At 46.3% G+C, this 16,408-nt stretch overlaps 1 protein-coding gene across 1 annotated transcript; it reads right to left on the bottom strand.

Moving 5' to 3' along the window:
• Positions 1-14,880: 14,880 nt before the first annotated feature.
• LOC132226292 (small ribosomal subunit protein mS25-like) lies at positions 14,881-15,591 on the bottom strand. The gene has a single exon (XM_059681062.1). It carries the CDS (start codon positions 15,494-15,496, stop codon positions 14,975-14,977), a length of 522 nt encoding a protein of 173 aa, XP_059537045.1. The 5' UTR covers positions 15,497-15,591; the 3' UTR covers positions 14,881-14,974.
• Between the last annotated feature and the right edge of the window lie 817 nt (positions 15,592-16,408).

Here is a 16,408-nt window from a genome sequence, read left to right as displayed (position 1 = left end):
ACCTGCCGGCCTGATTGCCCCCAACTGGTACCCCCGCTGGCCTGCTCTCCCCCAACTGCCCCCCCCCCGCCAGCCTGATCAAGCCCAACTTCCCTCTCCTCCTGGCCTGACTGCCCCTAATCGCCTCTGCCTTGGCCCTGCCACCATGGCTTTGTCCAGAAAGACATCCAGAAGGTCTCCTGGTCTAATTAGCATATTACTCTTTTATTACTCTTTTATTTGTGCACTCGGGGGGGAGAGGAGGGTCCCTCAGCCCGTCCTGTGCCCTCTCGCAGTCTGGGACCCCTCGGGAGATAATGACCTGCTGTCTTAGGCCTACTCCTGGGTGGCAGAGGGCAGGCACAATCCCTAGGTGCAGCCCCTGGTCAGCTCAGAGAAGGGCTGATTGGGGATTTGGGGCATCGCCCCCAGTCATGCACAGAGCAGGGTGGATTGGGAGGTTGCGATGCCACCCTCAGTCACGCTCAGGGTAGGGCTGATTGGGGGGTTGGGGCACCGCCCCCTGTCACACTCAAGGCAGGGTCGATGGGGAGGTTGCAGCGCCACCCCCTGTCATGCACAGAGCAGGGCTGATCAGGGGGTTGAGGAGCTCCCCCCTGTCACTCACAGAGTAGGGCTGATAGGGGAGTTGGGCACCGCCCCCTGTCACACACAGAGCAGGGCGGATCAGGGAGTTGGGGCACCACACCCTGTCACACTCAGGGCAGGGCCGATGGGGAGGTTATGGCTCTACCCCATCACACTCAGAGCAGAGCCCGTCGGGGGCGGGGGTTTGGGGCGCCGCCCTCTATCACCCACAGAGCAGGGCCAATCAGGGTGTTGGGGCGCCGCCACTGTCACACTCAGGGAGGGCCGATAGGGAGGTTATGGCTCTACTCCGTCACACACAGAGCAGGGCCTGTGGGGGGGGGGGTGTTGCGGCACAACACCCTGTCATACACAGAGCAGGGCCGATCAGGGGGTTGGGGCGCTGCACCCTGTCACACACAGAGCCGCAGGGCGATCAGGGGGTTGGGGAGCTCCCCCCTATCAGGCACAGAGCAGGGCTGATCAGGGGGTTGGGGTGCCTTCCCCTGTCACGAACAGACCAGGGCAGATAGGGAGGTTGTGGCCCAGCCCGCTGTCACACACAGAGCTGCAGGGCAATCATGGGGTTTGGGCGCTGCCCCCTGTCACGCTGATCATGGTGCCGGGAGGCCTCTCGGCTCCGCTGATCCCTGTGGTGGGAGGCATATTACCCTTTTACTATATAGGATAGAGGCCTGGTGCACAGTTGGGGGCCGGCTGGTTTGCCCTGAAGGGTGTCCTGGATCAGGGTGGGGGTCCTGCTTGGATGCCTGGCCAGCCTGGATGAGGGGATGATGGCTGTTTGCAGCAGGTCACACACCCTTCAGGGTGGGGGTCCCCACTGGGGTGCCTGACCAGTCTGGGTGAGGGGCTGAGGGCTGTTTTCAGGCTGGTGGGTGACTGAAGCTCCCAACCATTCCTTTTTTTCTTTTATCTTTTATTCTGGGCCAGCTTTAGCTCTGAGGCTTGGCTCCAGCTCTTAGGCCTCAGCTGCTGAAAGCAGGTACCTGGTTTGTTTGGGTTCTATAATCGAAACACTGTATCAACTCCAGCTCTGAGATCCCGGCTGGCTGAAAGCAGGTTTTGGGGTTTTGTTTAGCTTCTATATTTGTAACAATGTTTCAAACTGCAAGCTCAGAGGCCAGCAGCGGCAGGTGGGGAACGATGGAGTCCTCCATCACTGAAGCAAGCAAGCCTCATGTTCGCTTCAAGCTGCCTGGCTGCCAACCGCCATCTTGGCTGGCAGTTAATTTGCATATCGCCCTGACTAGCCAATGAGAAGGGTAGCAGAGGTACGGCTAATTACCATGTTTCTCTTTGATTAGATAGGATAGGATATGACATACTGCCATAATTATAACATATCTACCAGTATTACTCTATGAGAATAAGTACTTCATGCAATAGGAAGGCATCTAATACATTACATTGTATATGTTGTAAGTAGTAGGAAATACTGTATTCGTAGCAATAATATACATCCTGTGACTTCCTTCCTGATTTGGGATGTATTTGGAAAGAAAATAGCTCCAAGTTTGGAGAAATTAAATTACAATCATGACTCTAATTCAACTGCCTCCTGTACTTCCAGCCAGATAACAACAACAACAAAATATCCTTGTGCCAGCACCTCCTATGGCTGAGCTCCAGAGTGAGGGCCTGGGGCCCAGCATTGGGCGGGAGACGGTGACTGGAGGCACCTCGCATCCATCCTGCTGTCAGCCCAGCGACTGGGGCCCTCGGCTCCCAGCCCCTCCCGAGCTCTGGTGACTCCTAACAGGTCCCGAGGCTGTGCCCCCAATCCCGCTGCCCTCTCCTCGCTGGGGACCGGGGTGCAGCAGTGTAGGGTGCAGGCATCCCATTTTCATTAAAATGTTCAACCTGTGCCTGCTCCACCTGTGTCCACAGGCAGCCCAGGGGCAGACAGTGATCCAGAGGCACTTGCCGCCTCCTGCCCCCCCCACCCCCCTACCAGAGCTCAGCCATGATGGTCCCGGGTGAGACAGCCCCACCAGGCCCCATGGCTATGACTTGGACCCGCTTCCTTAACCAGGGACCTGGCACTGGGCGGGCAGCAGCGGTGCTTCCTCCCCAGCCCGCACTGGAGCGGGTCCCTGTGGTTTCAGAACCGAACTCCAAGGGCCTCCCTGGGCAGCAGCAGCCCTGAGTCTGCCGGCTCTCCCTCGATCCCGCCAAGGCTTGCTTCTCACTTGCTGAAAACCTTCTTGGTGCATTTGCCATAGTAATCAGTTCGGGCTGAAAGGACTGGGGCACTCCGGCGGGGCTGAGGGGACGGTGCGTCGCCATCTTTGTGATGGTGTATGGTCAATTTCCAGATTCCGTCTTTATTAGATAGGACTAGGGGCCCGGTGCACGAAATTCGTGCACTGGGTGTGTGTGTGGGGGGGAGTGTCCCTCAGCCCAGCCTGCCCCCTCTCACGTACTGGGAGCCCTCAGGCGTTGACCCCCATCACCCTCCAATCGCAGGATTGGCGCCTTGCCCAGGCCTGACACCTCTGACAGAGGTGTCAGGCCTGGGCAGGGGACCCCCAGACCCCTCTGATTGCTGGCTCTGCCCCTTGCCCAGGCCTGATGCCTCAGCCAGAGGCGTAGACCCCCATCACCCTCTGATCGCCTGATTGGCCCCTTGCCCAGGCCTGACGCCTCCGCCAGAGGTGTCAGGCTTGGATAGGGGACCCCCATCTCCCCCCGATCACTGGCTCTGGCCCCTGCCCAGACCTGAGGCCTCTGGCCCAGGAATCATGCCTGGGCAGGGGACCCCCATCTCCCTCTGATCGCTTGCTCCACCCCCCGCCCAAGCCTGACGCCTCTGACCCAGGCTTCAGGCCTGGGCAAGGGGACCATCATATCCCCCCAATCCCCAGCTCAGCCCCCCACCCAGGCTTGATGCCTCGGCCAGAGGAGTTGACCCTCATCACCCTCCGATCACCAATCACCGGATCGGCCCCTTGACCAGGCCTGAGGCCTCCGGCAGAGGTGTCAGGCCTGGGCGGGGGACCCCCAGCTCCCCGCGGTTGCAGGCTCCGCCCCTGCCCAGGCCTAATGCCTCTGGCCTAGGTGTCCGGCCCGGGCAGCGGGGACCTGCAGCTGCAGCGGCCCCGCGATCGTGGGCTCCGCTTTAGGCCCAGGCAAGGGACCCCTAGCTCCCGGGACTGCCAGCTTCGACCGTGTCCAGCTCCCATAGCTGGCTCCACCCCTACTTCCTGCTCACTGGCCAGGTGGCAAAGGCGCCTGATTCTCCGATCATGGCTGGGGGGCAGGGCAAAGGCGGCCCCAGGGCCGCCTTTGCCCTGCCTCCCAGCTCTTAGCTCCCCCCTGGGTTTCCAAGCACTGTCAGTGGCAGGGGGCTTCTTCCTGCTTTCCCTTTTGCCTCCCTGCATTGTGCCTACATATGCAAATTAGCCGCCATCTTGTTGGCAGTTAACTGCCAATCTTAGTTGGCAGTTAACTGCCAATCTTAGTTGGCAGTTAACTGCCAATCTTAGTTGGCAGTTAACTGCCAATCTTAGTTGGCAGTTAACTGCCAATCTTAGTTGGCAGTTAACTGCCAATCATAGTTGGCAGTTAACTGCCAATCATAGTTGGCAGTTAATTTGCATATAGCCCTGATTAGCCAATGAAAAGGGTATCGTCGTACGCCAATTACCATTTTTCTCTTTTATTAGTGTAGATATTTGACATTTGGGGTTGCTTCCCCTGCCCCAAATCTGGGCTGTGTGGTCTGTTTGAAAGTCAGGGATAAACATTTCTCTTTATTCTTTTTCCAAAATGAAGGTATTTCACTCTGAGCTCTTGGAAATAAAAGTAGAAAAAAAGAGTTAGAAAAAAAGGTGCAGACAATGTTTCATTTATATAGTAAGGGACTCCTGGACCACATAACAGCATGACTTTATAAAGTGCATAATGACCCCCTTTATTTGTTTTAGCAAATTTTAGAGTATTTTGGAGGCAGAATTTTCTATGAATAGGTAGAAGACACATGTAAAAAGAGGCATGCTTACTGATAGCATAATACAGCTCTATCTCCAGCATTGTGGAACAGTAGGCCATGCAGCCCAATTTACTTAAAGTTCCTTTGTATTCAGAGAAATTTACTGTAATTCCTCACCAAAAAAGGACCTTTAAATATTACATTGAACATACTGTATCCCTATAATTCTTTATGTGTTTTGTCTTCCTATAATTTGTGCTGAAGTTATTATCCCTTAAAAGCAAATTTTAAATTGTAAGATCAATGTTTACTCGAGTAATGAAAAAAAAAACAGTTTAGATCAGCTCACATGTTTGGCTCAAACTTGTTTCCCTCTTTCTTTCTGTTTCTCTCTCACCTCCTCTACCCCCTCTTTTCTTTCTGTCTAATTCTTACTCATCATTTGCTTCTTTGTCACCGGATATCTCCTTCTTCAGAGGACTTTAACTCATGGATGAACAGTGCCACTGTTTTACTGTTGTCTTCAGTTCTGGTGTCAGTGCAGGGCTTTGAATTCACACAAAAAGATGGCTTGTGGCTTTCCAACTTCATTATTGGGTCCCCAAAGAACTCACAGGGTTCCCACAGCCTCAGGAACACTGGAGGGGCACAGGGCTTGGGTCCCTGCTGAGCCTAGAGCAGCTCTATTGGATCTCTTTATAGCTGGGGCTTCTCTGTGGAATTTGTTTTGGAACTAGGGCTACTAATTAAACACAACAGATTAAGGGTTGAAGACCTGTGATTTCCGTTGAACTGACAAACAGACGTCAGGTCATGGTTACATAAGATCTTTGCTACTATCTCTCCCTCCCCAATTTCTGTAGTCCTGAGGGACCAGATATATTTGGGATAATTCCCTGCTCCCCCAAACATTCACTACATGTTCAGAAATTCTGGACTAAAATACTTCAGATGGATTGATCTCTAGCTGTCTAAGCCCAGGAACTAAATAGATGTTTCTTTTTTAAAAAATTTATCTTTATTGTTGAAAGTAATACAGTTGTACTGTTTGCCCCCATTGACCCATTCTAGCCTGTCCCCTCCCCCATAGATGTTTCTTAATATATCAAGCAGTACTCCCTGTCTTATCCAGTTACTTATGCTCACACAACCATGCACACAAATGTACAAATACAAATTATTTTTTCCTAATTATCATAGAAATCTAAACTGAGAAAATATCTAGAACAAACTGAGCTTTCTGTTGTTCCACATGTGTCACAAATTTTTTTACAGCCCTTGAAGTGAATATGTATGTATGTGTTGATATATTCTTGGATTCCAGCTGAAAACATTGGAAAAGTAATAGTATGGAAAGTTAAAGGTATAGAAAGTATTGTGTCTGAATATTTCAGATATGGCAGATAAGAAGGATGATCAGTTTCACATAGAATTTATCTAATACTTAAATTGTTTCAAAAGATCAGCCTGGCTTTTTAATTAAAGTTTTAATTTCAGACCATCCTTTGTGGTTACTTTCGGTCTCTGAGTTTGCAAGGCTGCCACATAGGCCTTCCCTGATTTAGTCAGGTAAGCATGTGGCCCCTTTTGGTCCACACCTCCAAATCTAAAAGGTGCTCTTAACAGATCAAAAAAAGGACACTCATGAGGAGACTATTCTAAAACAGAGTGGCCCTGCCCCAGCCTGAAGAGAGCAAGGAGAGGAAGGGAGGGAGGGAGAGATGGAGAAGGAAAGGAGACAAGCCACTGCACCCAAAAATTCAACCAATGGATTCTTCTGTTTTGTTGAGCATCACCTGGTTCCTCGCCTTCCTTTAAGCAAATCCATATCTACATTCTCTCTACTCATGGTCTATCTAAACCTACCACAGCAGCAGTTTCCATAACCTTTCTTAGGAAAGCAGTTGCCTAAATTTCAATTTTCCAGACTAAAAATGAATCATCAAGTCGTCTCCCACTGATCTATTTTTAAAAATATTTCCAGATGAGTGCTGTGTACAACCTCTACTTTTTCATGACAAAATATCAGAACCTGGTATAATAATTTTATTGCTAAGGTCTTTTCAACATTAGAAGACCTGTGAGACTCAACAGAACAAATGTTTAAAAATAGAATCTCTCATTAAATAGGCGATGTCAGAGCTAAAAGCTTCCTTCACAAATAAATATTCTAAATCCTGTTTTTTACACTTTGAGATAAAACTCTGGCCAGAAATAGGTATTTTTCTGTGCTTTCCAAAGCAATCACTTTCAAATTTTCTTTTCTTTTTTGTTGAATAGTTCATCAGACTTCACATTGAATAGACTGTCTGGGCCCTCCAAAGTCAACTGAGTGTATTAGTAGGATTAAATAAAATCTCCAGTCTTTGTGACAGATACACAGCTTTTTTATGTGAGCTCAGACTTCTGTGGTCCAGAACCAATGGCATCATGCACTTTCTCTGAATTCTTCATTTTTCTTTAACAAAATTAATTATTAACAAAATTAATTGTTTTTTATTTACCTTTTTCTTTACTATTAAGAGGAATTCATAAATGTTAGACTGTAACCCACTAGGAAAACTACCTACTTTCATGCCACTTGGGTCACCTTAGGGATACATTTTAGGAACCCAAATGTGGACAGCAGAAAAAAAGCCCATTAACTTTCCATGAGCTGGATAGATAATCATTCCTGAAAGTTACTACAATGCCTCTGTTTCTCCATGGTTTCTAGCTTACAATGTATTATCATGTTAATTTTGTGGTATTTCACAACAATTCTGTAAGGTAAGAATTGGAATATATATATATACAGTTAAAGGAATTAGGGCTTAGAAATTAACTGGCATGTTACCTCACTGAAACTCATGTTAAGTTCAGATCCACTGCTCCAACACAGTGAGATGACTGGTATCCACTAGCCCTATATAAACAAATCATCTGAGACCTCCAGGTGGCCAGGGCTCAAAGCTGCAAGTCCTATTTTATCTCCTCTCCTTACCTCTCTTCACCTCCTCCAGAATTGCCTAATGAACTCTCCAGAATGCAATTAGAATAAAATCTATACTAGTAAACAGGTAATATGCTAATTAGACTGGACATCTTCTGGATGTCCTTCTGGACAAAGCCATGGTGGTAGGGGCCGAGGCAGAGGCCTGCAAGGGAGGGCAGTCAGGGGTGATCAGGTCAGCAGGAAAGGACAGTTAGGGGGCAATCAGGTCAACAGAGGAGGGCAGTTAGGGGGCAATCAGGCCAGCAGGGGAACAGTTAGGGAGCAATCAGGCTAGCAGGCAGAGGTGATTAGGGGTGATCAGGCAGAGAGGCAGGTGAGCAGTTAGGAGCCAGTGGTCCCAGATTATGAAAGGGATGTCCGACTGTCTGTTTAGTCAGACATCTCCCGAGGGGTCCCGGATTGGAGAGGGTGGAGGTGAGACTAAGGGCCTCCCATGCACGAATTTTGTGACCAGGCCTCTAGTAAATATACAAAAACTCCAAAGAAAGACTAGAATTCCACATATTGCATTTCATTTAAATTTCATTTCAGCCCTCAGCTCTTAAATATTACATTATGAGTATTAAATAGTAATAACTTTGTTTTTCTAAACTGTTGATGACTAATGGGACATTGAACCTCAGAACCTAGAGAATACACACCTATAAACTCACAAACAAGATAATAGTCCAGGGCCTTAATGAGATAAATGTACATGGTAGACATCAGTAAAAAACTCTGCTGTTTACAAATTAATCCTCACACTCTACCCCTTGTTACCCTGATGAAAAAGAAATATCTGTCTAGTTTTTTGTTATTATTTTTTCTTGAATGCATTGGGGTAACATTGGTTAATAAAATTATATACAGAGAAACCAAGATGGTGGCATAGGTAAACACCAGAAATTGCTGCCTCACACAACCACTTCAAAAATACAACTAAAAGACAAAACAGACATCATCCAGAACAACAGGAAGGCTGGCTGAGTGAAAATTCTACAACTAGAAGGAAAGAGAAAAGCACACTGAGACTCAGAGGAGGTACAGAAGTAAAGTGCAGAGGTATGGAGGCGCACATGGAAAGGGCTGGCAACTGAGGACTCTGTTGTCTTTTTCAATCAGGAGGGAGTCTCAAGCTCCCAACTGCTCTGAACTCCAGTTCCGGGCAAGAATCTGGGGATCCAGACTCATATGAGGAGAAACTGGACTGTCTGTCACCAGTTGGAACTCAAGGGCGGCTTTCTCTCAGAGGTGCTTGCAGCGATTACCAGGACACTGAGATCCAGGGCCTCTAGGGTAGGACTGAGGAGTAGCCATAGCTTCTTGCTCCACCCTGTTGATCCCCTGAGACCCTGCCCCACCCAAGCTGTGCACAGAGGCTTTTGCATATGAAAGGCCTGGCCCGTTGCAATCAGGAAATTACCTAACAAACTGCAGCTGGCTCAGAGAGACCCAGAATTTCCAAAAGAAGGCCCAAGGCCCCACAGCAGCTTGCATTACTTCACAGCTGGGCCTCATCTGGGCACCTGCAAACCCCAAACAAAGAAGAGGAATCTGCAGATCTCTCCATAGCTCCTGCTGGGTAGCCTCAGGCAGAGGCTAAATTAGCACCTCCTCAGAGATCCAAGAGCAAGTGTACCCAGTGGTCAGAGTGGGACCATCCAGATTACAACTCATCAGATACATAGGCGACACACTCTGGGAGCAGACTCAGTGAGCACCAAAGCCCTACTGAAGCAAGCCTTGCCCCAGAAGGGTGTCTCCAGCACAGAAGTTCTCCCACTGCAGACACAGCTGATTCTCACAGCCAATTGGCCTGGAGGTAAATTCCTCCCAGTGATACCTACAACAATCAAAGCTAAACTACAACAAAACTGTGCACAAAGCCCACAAAGGGGAGCACCAAGAGTGTCCACCTCAGGTAATTGGGGAGAGTGAGCCACTGGTCCCTATAGGACACCTAGCACACAAAGCCACTCTGTCAACACAGGGAAACATAAAAAAATGCAGAGACAAAGAAACAAGTCACAAATGACAGAAATGGAGGAAAGCAAACTACTGGATATAGAGTTCAAAACCACACTTATAAGGTTTTTCAAGAATTTTCTAGAAACCGCCGATAAATTTAGTGAGACCCTAAAGAAATCTAGTGAGACCCTCGAGGTTATAGAAAAGGACCAACTAGAAATTAACATACACTGACTGAAATAAAGAATATTATACAGCCCTGACCGGTTTGGCTCAGTGGATAGAGCATTGGCCTGTGGAATGAAAGGTCCCAGGTTCGATTCCAGTCAAGGACATGTACCTTGGTTGTGGGCACATCCCCGGTAGGGGGTGTGCAGGAGGCAGCTGATTGATGTTTCTCTCTCACCGATGTTTCTGACTCTCTATCTCTCTCCCTTCATCTCTGTAAAAAAATCAATAAAACATATATTTTTAAAAAATAATATCATACAGAGTTCCAACAGCAGACTAGAGGATCACAAGAATCAAGTCAAAGATTTGAAATACGAAGAAGCAAAAAACACCCAACTGGAAAAGCAAAAAGAAAAAAGAATCCGAAAATATGAAGATAGTGTAAGGAGCCTCTGGGACAACTTCAAGCATACCAACATCCAAATTATGGGGGTGCCAGAAGAAGAGAGAGAGCAAGATATTGAAAACCTATTTGAAGAAATAATGACAGAAAAATTCCCCTACATGGTGAAAGAATTAGACTTACAAGTCCAGGAAGCACAGAGAACCCCAAACAAAAGGAAGCAAAGAGGACCACACCAAGGCACATCATAATTAAAATGCAAAAAGCAAAAGACAAAGAGAGAATCTTAACAGCAGCAAGAGAAACACAGTCAGTTACCTACAAGGGAGTACCTATACGACTGTCAGCTGATTTCTCAACAGAAACTATGCAGGCCAAAAGGGAGTGGCAAGAAATATTCAAAGTGATGAATAGCAAGAACCTACAACCAAGATTACTCTACCCAGCAAAGCTATCATTCAGAAGTGAAGGCCAGATAAAGAGCTTCACAGATAAGAAAAAGCTAAAGGAGTTCATCACCACCAAACCAGTATTATATGAAATGCTGAAAGGTATCCTTTAAGAAGAGGAAGAAGAAGAAAAAGGTAAAGATACAAATTATGAACAACAAATACACATCTATCAACAAGTGAATCTAAAACTCAAGTGAATAAATAATCTGATGAACAGAATAAACTGGTGAATATAATAGAATCATGGGCATAGAAAGGGATTGGACTGACTATTCTCCGGGGAGGAAAGGGCTGTGGGGGGTTCGGGAAGAGACTGGACAAAAATCTTACACCTATGGATGAGGACAGTGGGGGGGGGGGGGAGGTGGTAAGGGCAGAGTGTGGTGTGGGAACCGGGTGGAGGGGAACTATGGGGGGCGGGGAAAGAGAACAATTGTAATAGTCTGAACAATAAAGATTTATTTTTTAAAATAAAATTTATATACATCATCTACATTGTATTGTGTGTTCAAGACCCCAAGTCAATTATCCTTCCATCAACGTTTATCCCACATTTACCCGCTTCTACTTTCCCCTACTTTAATCACCATACTGTTGTCTGTGTCTGTTCAGTTTTGGGGTGTTTTTTTATTTGTTTGTTTGCTTCCTTGCTTGCTTGCTTAACAGTATAGAGTTACCTCAAAAATTAAGAATAGAACTATCTTATGACCCACAAATTCCGCTTCTGGGAATATATTCAAAGAAACTTGAAACACTAATATAAAAGAATATATGCACCACTATGTTCATTGCAGTGTTTGTTACAATAGCCAAGATTTGTTTATTTTTTGTTGTTGTTCAGACCAACTTTGATTTTTATATTTATTTTCTCTTTTTAGCTAAAAAAAAATTAAGATGACTCTCACTTTTAAAAAATGATTTTCAAATATGTAAATTTCTGCAAAAGTAAATCTTTTCTTTCTTTCCTGTATATGTGGATGGGAGTATCTCACCAATTCTGCCAAAAGTATGGCCTGATGGAACACAGAAACAAGAGAAGGTATTGGGTCTGACCAAACATGGTTGCCCTCTGAGGGGACATCAGAAACTTCAGAAGACATGGAAGATTCAGCTGAGATTTGCAATCCATTTTGAGGTTTTCAGCTTAGCTTTTGTGAATAGCACCTGTGCTATCCAAAAAAACAACAAACAAACAAACAAACAAACAAACAAAAAAAGCAGAAATTGTAGAAAATGGTAATAGGGATTGATTAGAAAAACGTAAGCTAGACCACTTCTGTATTCTCAAGGCCTTTGTTGAAATAGGAAGACCTTTCCATCACTCTTCTCTGAGGACTCTTTCATTTCCCCATTCCACAATCAAATAAGCTTGAATTATCTAGTTCACTTTGAAGAAGTTCCTTTCTCCCCAAAATTGAGATTACAACTACTAAAAAGGGTAATGAAGCTGATAAGGTACCAACCAACCCAATCTCCTTCTAGGCAGTAAAAGAAAAAGGAAAGTGCTGATACTGCAAGTTAGAGCCCTGCTGCCCAGTTGGGTGGCCACTGGCCACATGTAGATATTAAGTCCTGGAAATGCGGTTCCTGCAAATGGATCTGTGCTACAAGAGTAATGAGCACTGAACTTCCAAGTCTTCATATAAGAAAAATAATGTAAATTTCTCATTGATTGGTTATTAAAATGACAACATTTGGATATATTAGGTTGCAAAAGTATATTGTTAAAATTGATTTCACCAATTTATATTCACTTCTTTAATGTGGCTACCAGACAATTCTACATTATAAATATGGTTCACATTATATTTCTACTGGACAGAGCTACTCTATAGCAAGGAGAGGCAAATTTTTCCAAAATGAAGAAACAGAAAAAAGCTAGGTAGATAGGAAAGGGGGCATGAGTAAGGAAAGTAAAACCCAAAACCCAACTAGAGGGGCTTATTAAGACACCTCAACTGGATGGGGAAGGAAGGTGTGCGTGAAAAGCATGAACTTTAAAATGTATGGATATTGCTAAGACAGACAGCATGCAGATAACCAATAATAAGGCAGTAAGCATATAAACCAATCCCAAGAATGTTGCTAAAGCAAAATTATTTGAAAAGGCCAATAAGGACCTAGCAAGACTGTCTCCACCCCCTAAATTAAAAGGCTTGCACTTGCTCTCACCCTCTCTCTTCTCCCTGGCAAGCAATAGATTCCTGATGTTCCTGCGGTAGAGGAGCACATCCCTGTGCCCACGTGGCTTATAGCCATGTAGGCCTCCACACATGGACTATTGGACTTTGATTAGCTTGGATACTGAACCACTATGAACTGGAATATGTAAAGGAAGCTCTGGACACTGGCCTGCTCCTGGAACCCTAGCAGCATCTTTTCCAGGACTGGCTTCTCTCAATAAACATCAGTTCCTCCTGTTTTTGTCCATAACTTCATTCTTTGATTTTGGCAAGACAATGAATGAACTCGGACTCAACACCCTACATTTTGTTTTCAAAATCAGGGTTAGATAGTAAATGGTTTAGGCTTTGTGAGCCATAGTATCTCTGTTGCAACTACTGCACACTGCTGTTTCAGGGAAAGCAGCCACAGGCAATATGTTAATAGGTGACCATGGCTGTGTTCTAATATAACTATACTACAGGCCTGGTGCACAAAATTCATGCATGGTGGGGGGTGAGGGGAAAGGGTCTCCCTCAGCCCGGCCTGCACCCTCTCCAATCCAGGACCCCTCGGGGGATGTCTGACTGCTGGTTTAGGCCTGCAGGATTGGGCCTGCAGTCAGACATTGCACTCACAATCCAGGACTACTGGCTTCTAACCAATCACCTGACTGCCTGCCTAATGCCCCCAACTGCCCTCCCCTGCCAGCCGGGCCACCCCCTAACTGCCCTCCCCTGCAGGCCTAGTTTCCCCGAACAGCACTCCCTTCCCAGCCTGATTGCCCACAACTACCCTCCCCTGCTGGCCTGGTCACCCCTAACCCCCTTCCAGCCCAATCTCACCCCTAACTGCTCTCCCCTGCCAGCCTGATCACCCCTAACTGCCTCTGCCTCAGCCCCCACCACCATGGCTTTGTCCGGAAGGAAGTCGGACGTCCAGAAGATGGCCGGTCGACCAGATCTAATTAGCAAATCACCCTTTTATTAGTATAGATAGATTATATAGGATGGGATTGCTTAAATGGGGCTGGGGGAGCCTTTTTCAGCAGGAAGAGATGCTCTTGGCCGACAAAAATACATAACCCCTATATCTGGACTTATAGCCAGCCATATGCATTATACTGACAAACTGGTTATTAAAAAATTGAACCACTTTCTTATACCTTACACCAAACAGCTGTTGCCCTTAAAACATCTCCTCAGCCCCCACCTGAGGTTTTGCCTTCACAGTTCACCCAGATTAGGTTCTGGTTGGCCGGTTTCAATGCCAGTCAGTGTCAAAAGCTCCACCTTCTAGGCAGCCATTGGCTCCTCGTAGTTCACCCAGATTTGGTTCTGATTGGTTGGTTTCTATGCCAGTCAGCATCAAAAGCTCCACCTTCTAGGCAGCCTTTGGCTCCTCTGGGAAATCTAGAATGGCCCCGCCTTCACACTAGCGCCAGCCCTTTGGTCACGCCCCCAGTTCACTACTGGTTGTATCTCTGGCCGCTCTGAGAAGCAGCACCTCAGGTCTGTGCTGGTGGCAATTTTGAATTCTCATCCCTGACCTAACCTTCTTACAGTGAAGGCAAGCATTTGTCTTGTTCATTCTTAGTTCATAGACTTTACCTGTGTCTATGCATCTGTGCTAGCACCACATGGTAACCGGTCAAACGGTAGTTTCGGTCATCATAGTCACTGCCTTTATATATATATATATATAGATATGTAAAACCAGGTAGTGGGCTGCTTTATCTGCTCTAGAGCATAACCACCATTTTAAAATTAACATGTTATTTTTCAACAATCTGTTTTTATTTGGCAGTTTTAATGACCCACTAATAAATAATGAAGAATGAGACCTTTCAGTTTCCCTTGGGTATGGAAGAAAGAAATGATCACAGCCTTGCAAGGTGCAATGTTAAGAAACTGTGTGTATCCCACAAGCCTGGTTCATTCTTGCTGTCATCACCAACTGTTATTTAAAGCCACCCATCAGACAATTAACCAACCACTCTTTCTCATGACAACAGGACATACTCAAACACTCTTGCAGTAACAAGTCCTCCTGTTGGAAGGAAATGTCATGCAAAGGCACAGAGAGCAAGTCCTCTTCCAAGCCAGTGCAGTGATGTCACTCACATGCTAGTGTCATTTTGAAATACTCCCTGTGCTCTTGTCATTCCTTGACTGCTAATTTTGAACCTGCAATTCAAAGCTGCTTTTATTTTATTTTATTTTTTTTATTTTTTGAATTAAGGAGCATTTTATTGGCAGAGTCTCTGGGGACAGAACCAGGATCTCCCTGTGGCCAAGGTAACCCTTGCCCACAGGCCTGGGGCCTTAGTCCTGGGCACTGGCTTTCAGAGTTGCTTTGTACTTCCCTGTCATCTCCTTGGGTAAGGGCACCAGGGCCGGGCAGGGCACCTGCCCTTCCACCTCACAGATGCACTTCCGCAGGCAATACTTTCGAGGTCCAAAGTGGGCTGGATGAGAAAGCTGCTTTTTCTCCTGCTCTTCTTGCTTGAGGGTTTCCTCATTCTTCCCCAGGATTTTTTTGATGTGCTCCATGATCTCTTTATTGCTCTTGGTCTCTACATCCACGAGAACCTGCTCACCAGTATCTAAATAGAATCGAAGGAAGGGTGATGGTGTCATGTTCTTAAACATTATGATCTGCACCCAAGGGTTTTTGTATTGGATTTGAGGTATGTTGAAAAACACAAATTTCCTGGCGCCTTCGCCCAGCTTCCCGTGCGTGTTGTAATTCACCGTCATGACCTTCACCGTGTCCTTGAACACCACGTCCCCCTGGCCCAGGTACTGCAGGGTGCGGCGAATCCGGAAGCGGCCTTTCATGGGCATGGCTGCGCTGGTCGAGCCGCAAAGCGAGCGGCGAGGAGTGACCAGAGCAGCAGACGCCGCCGCCGGCGGACCTTCCACCGCAGCTCCTCCACGCAGTTTCCCCAAAGCTGCTTTTAGACAGCACAACACAATTTTACTGATAATATCAGGATCTGATTTCATAGGGACATTCTGGAGTTCCTGGGGCAAATTTCAAAATGCCCAGTTTAATAGCCCAAGTTGTCCAACCAGAAAAGATCCAAAAGGGGGCAATGCCTGGAAGTAATATAGGGAAAATACCGCAGAGGGAAGCACATTGTGATCTTCAGAAGAACTTGCTCCTATTAAACCTCTTAATAAGGAATAGATTGGTACCGCCTGGCTTTCCTTGCATCTCAACTAAAAGCAAGGGTTCCATTGTCTCAACAAATTCTCAAAGTTCCTTCCAGGCTTCACATCTGTTACATTCTTGATTTGTTCCTATGGAAAGCAAAATCTTCCAACATTAACATGCTAATTTAATGACTTCTTTTATCTCAGGAAGAGATGACTTTACAGACTGTGTTCTAGATGTTGGGATCTCATCAATGCACAACATGTCAATTTATGTGAATAACTATCATTAAATTAGATATTGTTGGGGAGGCTGAGCACACTTGCTCCAAGCCAGGGACCAGATTTACAGCTACAACACTGTACAATCAACTTGATAAACTAAGTAAAATGCAGCTGATCAGAAATATTATATTTAAAGAACACTGAAGAAGCCACATAGACACTGGTAAGAATAGCATAGTTTAGGAAAGGGAGAGCCACCTCAAGCAGTTGGTAGTTAAGAGGCTGGAGGAATATCAAGGCTATAAAGCTCTCTCCACCTGGGAGTGTGTGGTCTCAACCCCAGGCAGGGATCCCAAACCCAGAGCAGCAGAGACA

Source organism: Myotis daubentonii, chromosome 2, assembly GCF_963259705.1.
Source record: "Myotis daubentonii chromosome 2, mMyoDau2.1, whole genome shotgun sequence".
Lineage (NCBI taxonomy): Eukaryota > Metazoa > Chordata > Mammalia > Chiroptera > Vespertilionidae > Myotis > Myotis daubentonii.
The sequence above is the reverse complement of the archived record's forward strand: the minus strand, read 5'-3'. Positions and strand labels throughout refer to the sequence as shown.